This window comes from Teleopsis dalmanni, chromosome 2 (genome assembly GCF_002237135.1).
Source record: "Teleopsis dalmanni isolate 2A chromosome 2, ASM223713v2, whole genome shotgun sequence".
Taxonomy (NCBI): domain Eukaryota; kingdom Metazoa; phylum Arthropoda; class Insecta; order Diptera; family Diopsidae; genus Teleopsis; species Teleopsis dalmanni.
Window position 1 is genome coordinate 169,742,189 of NC_051847.1, and position 10,676 is coordinate 169,752,864.

The window sequence follows — 10,676 nt, forward strand, 5'->3', positions numbered from 1 at the left end:
GAGTACATAGTACATGACCTATATATAGCGGTCAAATCTACAATTTACACATACCACTCCTTGACATCTTTTGAATCTCGTTTCTTTGGCTTTGGTTGCACTAAACCAGCCATTTGTGGTCGACCATCTACGTTCCCAACAGCCATACTAGTACCCATACCACCGTAGCCCATGTTACCCATCATGCTACCGTTACCACCACTACTACCCATATTATGCCCATTGGTCAGTGATTGTTGAGATGACTGCTGATGATGACTCTGACGTGGATAGGAACCTTTTGAACCAGTAGAACCCAGCAATGCTGCATTTGGGTTGTGTGAACCGTATGCAGTAGCTTTTTCACTCTCTGGTTTGTAACCACGATCACCATAAGATTTCAACCAGAACACCAGTATGAAAACTAATACGACTGCTATTAAAATACCAGCTACAATTCCAATAATCATGGCAGTACGTTCTTCTTCAATCGAGTTAATGCGACCACCTTTACCCTTTGGCCGATAATTATTATTGCCATATGGTGGTTGAGGTGGCGGTATGGCTGGATAATACGGTGGCACACCAGATTCTGGTTCATATGGTGGTATAGCTGGCGGTAGTGGGCGTTCATCCGGTGTCAAAGTGTGTTCACCATTATAAATATTTAAATTTTCATCTTCACCATGCTTGTCACCGTTTCCACCACTGAAAACATGTACTATATCGTAAGTGGTCGTATCATGCTCTGTGACAGTAGAACGTATTTCTGGTGGTGGTGTTGCTTGTGTGGTTGTAGTTGTTGTAGTTGTGGTTGTTGTTATACGTTGAGTGGTTGTTGTGGGTGGGGAAAATTGTGTTGTTGTTTGACGTGGTGAATATATGGTGCCGCTAGTTGTGGTAGCTATCTCTCGTGGTGTGTTTGTTTGCAACTCTGTTTTGGCAACAGCAGTGCTAGTGGTGTGTTGTTGCTCTGTAGTAACAGCAACTTCAGTACGTCTTGATGAACCATCAGTAGTTGATATAATTTCATTATTGGTTTCTGAAATACCATAACAAAGTAATTAGTGATTGAGTTGATAATAAAAAAGGATTCCTATAGCAAAAAAGGATTTTTCATTCTTGATTATAACGTAACACAAAACATTTGAGTGATTGAAAGTTCATTAATTAATAAGAAATCAATATAGAATAATAGAATAATTGATATTATCACATTTAATATTTTTAAAATTTTTTATTTAATTAATTTTATTGAATTTTGTACGTGAACACAAATTAACAAATACACAATAAACTGTACAATACCTGTGGAGGTAATTAGTTTTTTAATAAAAATAAATCAAAAATTAACATAAAAACATTAACATTATATATTGTAGTATTTACATTGCATATTTTTGTTATTAGATATATAATATTTGATATATTGTACTTTATTCTTATTACACACAATAATCGAGGAACACACATACACATCGGTGCTAGCAAAATATATATATGTACATTGAGTTCTAAACTATTCAATTTCGATTCATATCAGAGTCTTAGTCTCTTTTCTACATTGTATTTGCTGCTGCCTGTAGTTCTTTCTCTCTCTCTCTCTCTCTCTTTCTTTCTTTCTTTTTCTCTCTTTTTGTAACACTGTGGATTTCTACAAATTCATTATATGGAACATAAGTTTCCATTGCGCGAGCACAGTCAGAAATATGAAGAGTTCATTTTCTGAAAGAGATAATGGCAACATAATACAAACTGGTTTAGAAGTGGCCATGGGCGTGGACATGTTTATGATTACGAAGGTTGTTTCAATGTAATGTGGTGAATACACAAGTTAAAGTATCGACTTAGCCATAGGCAGGTTTTAATAATAAAAACGCAAGGACAACCTGCTCTAAATTCAACTATGAATAGCAAACGCAAGATGTAATATATTATATATAATAGATATTTGGCATATAAAAAAGCTGGGAAAGTATAAAAAATAAATTTTTATTTTAATGTACAACAACTAAAAATGAGGAACAGTTTACATTAAGACTGAAAAGTTTTCGGAAATTCTCATTTAAAATTCGCGCGCTGTATATTTTTCGATATTTTAAGTTTATGTAGTTTGGCAGCACTGTCCTTAATTACTATGCAAAAAATGAGCGCGATCTGTCAGACAGTTCGTTTACGGCAGCTGTTGAAACCAGTTCACCTCAGTAGTGCGTTGCGAAATGTCTTCGACGGTCGTACGACCGTCCTGGAAGGCTTTGTACCACTCATAAACTTGAGTTTTCGATAAAACTGATTCCCCATAAGCCTTTTGTAGCATTCGCAACGATTCTGCACACGAAATTTCGTTCGAAACACAAAATTTGATGCAAACTCTTTGTTCAATATTTTTTTCCATTGTTTTTTTCGCAACGCCCTACTGAGGTGAACTGGTTTCAACAGCTGCCGTAAACGAACTGTCTGACAGATCGCGCTCATTTTTGGCATAGTAATTAAGGACATTGCTGCCAAACTACATAAACTTAAAATATCGAAAAATATACAGCGCGCGAATTTTAAATGAGAATTTCCGAAAACTTTTCGGTCTTAATGTATTATAGATACTGACTGTAACAGGTATGCTTGTAGTAATAAGTGTATATAATAATAAAATTCAACTATATTACGGAAATATTATATATGGCTGATATATTGAAATAGAAGAACTGAATACTATTTATTTTAAATTGCCTTATTATATGCGTGATAAATACGTAACTCCAAGTGGAGTAGGAGCCATTAAAATTAAACTGATATGTTCGTATTTATAGATAATACTCTGATAATGAAAAACTATGAGCACAGGCTCTTGAAGAACCATAGTAATGTAACTTGAAATAGGTATACTATCATGCTAGTTAGAGGATGGGACCTCAGATAGGAATATATGTGTATGTAGTTATATGAAATCAGAGAGCTACTATGTATATTTTTTGCAAAAAATTATGCTTTAAATTTTTGTATTAGGGAAAATGAATCTTGAAGAAATTTGATTAATGCTTAGATATGTAAAGTATATTTAATCAAAAATATGACTAATTGTCTATACTTCTACATTTTTTTCATATATTTAGCATATATAGAACCTCAACCACTCAGCTTTTATTTAAAACAAATTTAAATAAATTATTAAAAACAACATTGTAAAATATCGAAAAAAAAAATAAATATATATACATAAAATAAAAAAAAATCTATCAAAAATTTTTTAAATATATATATATATATCAGCTAATAATTTAAAAAAGAATTTACTAAAAATACAAACCAATTGTTATGAGTGACGTGCCAATGAAATGACAACACTGACGTTTTGAGAATTATTAGTTTTAGAACTTACCTATTATCTTCGCTGTACTGGTGGATGTAAATTGTTCAGTTGTCTCACCGTAGTCTCCAGATCCATGTACACAATCCTCGTCATCACAAGCCCGCTCGGTGCCATTATTATTCTTATCAGTACTGACATTTTGTGAGGTTGTAGTCTGTTTTGTAGGTGGCACATAAACTGGAGTTATCAGATCATCACCACTGCCCGATTCAAAGGGTGGTGTACATTCATCTTCATCATCGCCACGACAACCAGAACCGGCTCCAGAGAATATAAGATCATCTATAGCACCCGGATAACCACTGGCAGGTGTCTGTATTTTTTCAAAAAAATATAAAATGCTTAAGAATCTTTGCTATATATGCATATGTGCTGATTATTTATGAATATATATATTGTATGTATGTAAGAGTATTAATGTTTATGTATTGTGCATGCAGTATACAGTAAAAAAATATGTGCTTTAATTAAAAGAGTGCATACAAATTAAAAAAAATTTCATTTCGAGATAATATATGAAAATATATAGTATATTATATATGGTAGATGTGCCACAGTTGTTAACGAAATTCAAATTGTGTTATCCACCTTTATGCATTAAAATACTTTAATAAATAAAACAAATATACAATAAATTAATTTAATTATAGTGATTAAAGAAATGTATTAGAAAGTGCGTTAAAATAGTCAATAAGCAAGTTAGTATTATTTATTGGATCAGTTCTCAAACAATTATTGTCAAAAATATATTTTATTATATCTCTTTAGTATAAAAGTAATTATTTTTAATTTATTTCGATATTCACAATTTTTTAATTCTTAAAATGTTATATATAATTGAAAATAGTATTTATTGAGAACTAATATTTTTATTAAAAATCATATACATATACAAATAGGAAGAAAAAAATGCGCAAGTACACTTATTTACAAATTTTACTATCGAAAATGTTTAAATTTATGATTTAATTTTAAATTTATATGAACCATACTTAATTAGAACTAGGCAAACTATATAAGATGTAATATATTCTTTATAGATATTATATTCTAAGACTCACGACGACTATTAACGACGAACACTTTTAATTTAAATTAGACAAACTACACTATATTTAATATATATTCTATAGATTATGTAGTCAGAAACCGGACTGTTTGATAAGATACCAACAAATAGGCCATACTTAATTAATTTCGAATAAACTATATTAAATTTAATGTATTCTTTATGGATATTGTAGTCAGAAACCCAGTCGATTGATTAGGTTTCGATGAATTGGCCACATTTTATAAAAATTAGATAAATTACATTGATGCCCTATACTTCACTAGGAGTTAATGGAACAAAGAAGAAGAAAAGAAGAAAATAAGCTACACTAAATTTAGTATATTTTTTATAGATAAAAATATCTAGAAGCTTAAATAAGTTCCAACTAATAAATTATTAGACAAAGTATATAACTTTAAAAAATTCCTTGTAGATTTTATAGTTAGGAAACCCGACTATTGATTAGGTTCTGATAAATAGGTCACATTTAATTAAAGCCACATAGTTAAACTACATTAAATTTAATATATTTTATACATAATATATAATCAGAGACTCCAACGTTTAATTAAATTCCGACAAATAGGCTAACTCTTGTCAAATAGAATAAAAGAAGCTAAATCAGATTATATATATTTTATAGAAAAAAAAAATAAATATTTTATATAGAAATTTAATATTTTATATAGTAAATATATTTAGGGATCCCGATGCTAAACTACGTTTTGACACACAGATCTTGCGCTGATATTTTGTAGTACACTAGCTACTCCCTCTTCAATACATACAGTATGATTAGTCAGTTCTGAGACTGATTTATTTCAATACCTCTACAAGGATGTTTTTATAATATAATATTTTCTATTTACTATATGACTGCAATTCAATAAGTCGGGATTTTAATACAGACTTTCAACAATTGTTAATAAAAGCCTCTAACATATATTGTTTTTTTTTGATTGACAATGGAGGCTACAACCACATCATATGGTGTTTTATCTTTTGCGCAAATAATTGAGAATAATTCTTTAGAATCTATACATAAGATAGGTATTGCATTTGGTTGATATGGATCATAAGCAAGACTATATAACGATTTCAAAACAAAATTTGGGGATATTGATGTATAATAAATACATGATTTATTACTGAAAACGAATTATTAATCCCTTATAAAAAGAATAGTTAATGCAAGGGACTCTATTGAGTAAACTAGCATTGAGGAAGAGAAAGATAGTAAAGTTAACAAGAAAGTTTTGATGCATGAGGTATCATATGGATTACCATTACACAGTACACAGCTTAGTAACCAGTTCAAAAGTAAAACGTCCCCATGTGGAGAAAATAGTGCTCTTTTTAAGACAACGTAAGGGTATATAAAACTGAAGCCACCACGAAAAAATGTCATCAATTTTACAGCGAATTGCTTCCCCATCACTTGGTTTCTATTTTTAACTCCAAGTAATATTTTTTTATTTCCAAATCAGAATAAATCGTTAAATGAAAATATGTTTATTAGCAGAAAGCGTCTAATAAACGATCCAATGTTTAATTTAGGGGATTAAAAAAAATTATTATTTAGACGGCTTGAAAAAGTTAGAGTTATTGGATCAAAAGCTTTAACTGGAAAGAAGTCTACATTGAAAAACAAAATGTTGTTTTTAATTGATGCAATTTGACTTTAATAGATTATATATATTAGCAATAATGTTTTCATATCAAAATCTTACATTTTAAATATTCTCTATATCTAAAAGCGTTAAATATAAAATATTTTCAAGCATGTAAGAAATTAGATGTCTAAAGATATCTAAAACTATATTTCATTATATCATAGAAATACTTCAATACGCGCGAATTCAAATTTCAGAGCAGAACCCTAAACAATAATTAATATAGTTTACCTCCTTCTGAGAACTTTAAGGGCGTAGGACAATAGTTGTCTACGAGTAAATGTATTTGCATTAACACACACCTTTTAAACTTAACATAACATAACCTTATCTAACTATTCCAGGAACTGTCACTCTGGAAGAAAATGCAGATTAATTTAATAAAATTTCATATTCTTGCTGATATAAATAGATCTATGCCTTTTCTTATGTCTAATCTATTTGTAATTATAATAATAACAAAAATCTAAGCTTTAAGCATGGTTCATAATATGCAAATAAATTTTTTTTTAATATTGATTTTTGAAACTTTTACGATGAAGATACTTGAAAATTGAAGAGATTTCAAATTATTTTAAAATAAATTCCCTAACCTGCTGCATTCTTTGCAGATCATTTCTATCTAATACTCCAGTTACCAATTGAACATCTCCTCGTATAGTTATATGTGGATCTCTCTCCACAGCCAGGTCCAATATGCGTAACTTGTTCACCGATAAACCGGCTATAACACCAGCAAAAGGACGATCAATACGATTACGACCAGTTCGACTAAACTTTCCACCGACTTGTATATTTGCCATTGTATTAAATACAGTTGATTGATGACCTATTGATAACACAATATAAATTTGAGATTCTATTAAATATCATAGCAATACAATTTTTCTCTTACCCTGTGGACTTAATGTTTGCACATTATAATCATCTAATTGTAATGTGCCATTACCACCAACTCTTGTAAAGCGTACCACATGATATGTGTTGTCATTTACTTTCGTACCAATTTCACCCAGCGGTAAGTCCCGAGTACCTATATTATAAACCATAAATATATTTCCTTCAACTATTTCCAATTCCATATAGTCTTGAGTTGTGGCGCTTTCGATACGTAACAATACAGCATCAGATTTTGTTGTGATAAAACCCAAGGCTAGGTTATCCTCTTCTGTATCAGCTTGCGTATTTTCAGGGAATGTGTACTGTATGATGCCTTTATTGTTGCCAAACTCATAAGCAATGGATTCTGTTATAAAATAAAATAAATATTTGTCATATATAACAAATTATAATGTAAATATATAAAGTAGTAGTATTCAAAAAAAATTCTTTATATAATTACCATCATAACAAGTAGGACCAGTGTAGGAAGTCATATCACATTCGCACGCATAAGCATTCCACTGTTGTACACAGACACCTCTATTTGCGCAAGCATTCTGACTACACTTTGTAGGCCCTTCACAACCAGTCACCACCAATGAACTTGGTACTACGGCATCACTAGTCAGCGATGGTGAGGTATCGCCTAAATCGAGAGAAGCTAAACAACCCTCAAAACCGGAACGTGAGGATATCGAGGCCGGTAGTTTTGCATACATATCTTTAAAAACACCACCTATATAAAGTATGCCGGCAAGTTCCAAATGCATGCTATTGCCAGTTAATGTTACGATTTCAAACGAATCATCTACAGTGAGCGTATGGGTTTTAGGACCTGGTCTGCTTATGCTTACTTGATGCCAACGATTGTCGTTCATATGTATACGGGACTTATCACGCATTGTGATTGGCCCATCGCCCAAATCGAACGTGTAATGTATGTGACCATTTACGAGTTCAATTGAGACAAAGTCATTACGTCGTCCACCGTTAAATAGCAACAAACCATTGGGTTCAACAGTTTTAAAACGAAAGTCTACCGATATGCTTGAATATGCTTTCAGCATTGGTAGACCAACGTATGAATGCTTGGACCTAAATGTTGCTGCATGGTAAGGATTTCCCGGTGGTGAGTTTACAAAACGTGCGGTCAATTTAAATGTAGCGCTTGGCAATGCTGATAATTCAGGACCAAGGTTCTTCACAATGTCTATATATCTATTTTATATGTAAATCGGTTTGTTATACATTGTAATATTTTTTATTTATTAATTATATGATAAAAAGCAAACCTTTCTCCATTGAAAGTGAAACCTTGCATTTGACCAACGAAATTGGGCATTGTAGATGTCATTTGAATTTCTTCTTCAGCATGAAATAGACCACCCAAATGTATTGAACGTATATCCATGGTACTATGTCGACCCAGTATTGTCTCAGCTAATGAAATATATTTACTAGATAAAACTCAAAATCGAATTCTCTACATAAACCTAATGGAACTAAATATATTGTAAATATATATATATATATATATATATATAAATATATATATGTAATGGCAACGAGTATATGTTTATTTTTAGGTATATAAAGGTACGTTTTAGTTATATTTTTATGCATTATACGTAAGAACCGTTTATATATTGGCTCGATTATATATTAAGTGAAAAGTCGATTTTAATTACAAGAAGCACGTATAGTTCACAAAATTATATGTAAAGCATATATATTTATAGTTATGTAAAGAGTATCGCATACGTTTAGTTAAGTTAAGTAGACACAAAACTATTTTTATTTTAAATAAAATATAATTAAATAAATGATTTGTGTGTTTAAGTACTTGCAGCTTGTAATTCTAATATACGTGGTGCAGATTTGATTATTAGCAAATTAGATTTGATTATTATTTATTGTTGTGTGAAAAATAATAGAAAACTAAGTGTTCACTAAGCCGTTTAGATTTTTATTTCTATTTTATTAAGTTATTTAAAAAAAAAAGTGAAGTACGAAGAATTATGGTTTAAAAGAGTTTTTAATATTAAACCGAGTTGATTTCTTCTTTATTAGGGAAATTTGCTACCAAAAAAGTGGGTTTTTTGGTGAAGGGTGCAAAGGAAATATCTAGTAAGGTGCAGTAAATGAAATATAGTTAAAAAGATTTATTAAAAAAAAAACATTTTGTTATGCCTATAGATGCATGTTTTCTTTATTAAAATATAGAATATGTATCAATTATGGATCATTAATAAAATATTAATTCATAACATCACTTTGTGCAAGGATGTGTAAGCAAAAATCAGGCTATGCAGTCATAAGTGTAGGTCTTCACTATTAGAATTCCTGTTGTTTATTTAACAGGATAAAGATCGAGCTATAAATTTTTGGTAGGAGGGTTCTCACTATTAAAATTTGTTTAGATTTTAGCATTGAAAGTAAAAATAAGGATATGAGTATCACTGACTGGTCAAGGTCTTTCCTATCAACATTATTTTAGATCTTGTAACTACATAAAATAAACAGATCTATATAAAGCACTATAAGTATTCCTGTTAATCATGTAAGTATAGTAAAAAATTGATTTTCAGATTTGCAGAAGTAAGCTGGATCTTCACTGTGATCTGTGATCCATAGATCTTGACATTGAAGTCAAAAAATGATTCTGAAAAATCAGAAGAATAAGAGTATCACTGACTGAGCTAGGTGCTTGCTGTAGAGCATGTATACCATATATATATAACTGTCAGATTACAAATTAAAATGTATTGAGATTAATTCAATACTGTTAATATAAATTGCAAGTCCTTGAACTGTAAATACAAAATTCTAACATGAACTCATATGTTTCTAGGTTAAATTTTTATTTTTAAGTGTTCTATAGATTTGGTTACTGTATGCAGGGCAAGTTTAAGTTTCTGTTCTTTAGATGTTTGTTTAGGAAGAGCGATACAACTATTTTCAGAATATTGATATGATATCAGGGTATTAGATATGATCTAATTTTTTATCAGTCATAACTTGAAAGAAAACAAAAAGCTTACAACGCGAGCTAAAAAATGTGTTAAATGTTAAATTGTTAAAAATTCAATTTAATTTAACTTACTTAAATTATTTGAATAAACAATTTCAAAGGACTAAAGTTTTTACCGAATATAATTTTCTTTCAATTATAACCTATTTAAGCTACTTGGAAGATCTATCTTCAAAATATTGATTGAAGTTTTTATCGGATATAATTTTATTGGAATTTTAATCAGTGATTGGATGTACCATCAATGACTTAAAGAAAAAACTTATAAAACTTATAATGTAAGTTAAGTTAAGAAATGTGAAAGATTCATTAAGTTATACACGTCCATTTTATTGACTGAATTGACTAACATTGACTGCATTTAACCTAATTAAGCTACTAGGATAAAATAAATTCAGACTATTGATGGAAGTTTTTATCGGATATAATTCAATTTCAATTTTAACCAACTTAAGGTACTTGTATAAACTATTTTCGGGACATTGACTACTAAATTTTGTCATCGAATTAATTCCATTTTAATTTTAACTGACTTAAGACATTTAGTTAATTTGTTTCCAGGATATTGATTGAAGTGTTCATTGTATATAATTCCTTTTTAGTTTAAACCAGTCTAAGCTGTTTAAAGCTGATATTGATTAAAGTGTTCATTGTATATAATTTCTTTTCAGTTTGTTTGGATACATTGTTTTT

The 10,676-nt window shown here is 30.0% G+C and overlaps 2 protein-coding genes across 2 annotated transcripts in view; one reads left to right on the forward strand and one right to left on the reverse strand.

The window, feature by feature from the left end:
• Positions 1-28, forward strand: part of LOC119676134 (3-hydroxyisobutyryl-CoA hydrolase, mitochondrial-like) — a 958-nt gene extending 930 nt beyond the window's left edge. Inside the window, exon 2 of the mRNA XM_038087366.1 lies at positions 11-28. Coding sequence (XP_037943294.1) covers positions 11-28 — 18 coding nt within the window. The remainder of the gene's footprint in view (positions 1-10) is intronic.
• Positions 10-8,363, reverse strand: LOC119679614 (neurexin-3-like). Its single transcript, XM_038092066.1, has 6 exons — positions 8,245-8,363; positions 7,413-8,170; positions 6,966-7,316; positions 6,664-6,899; positions 3,356-3,659; positions 10-1,021 (listed from the first exon to the last, which is right to left on the reverse strand). Exons 1-6 carry the CDS (start codon positions 8,361-8,363, stop codon positions 45-47), a joined length of 2,745 nt encoding a protein of 914 aa, XP_037947994.1. The 3' UTR covers positions 10-44.
• Positions 8,364-10,676: the final 2,313 nt, after the last annotated feature.

Excerpts from the sequence above, each read along its gene's own strand:
- LOC119679614 (XM_038092066.1), bottom strand. The coding sequence starts at position 8,363 with ATGGATATACGTTCAATACATTTGGGTGGTCTATTTCATGCTGAAGAA. Across the intron at positions 3,660-6,663 it reads ATCTGCAAAGAATGCAGCAG|ACACCTGCCAGTGGTTATCC; the intron begins GTTAGGGAATTT and ends GAAAAAATACAG. Across the intron at positions 1,022-3,355 it reads CAGTACAGCGAAGATAATAG|AAACCAATAATGAAATTATA; the intron begins GTAAGTTCTAAA and ends ATGGTATTTCAG.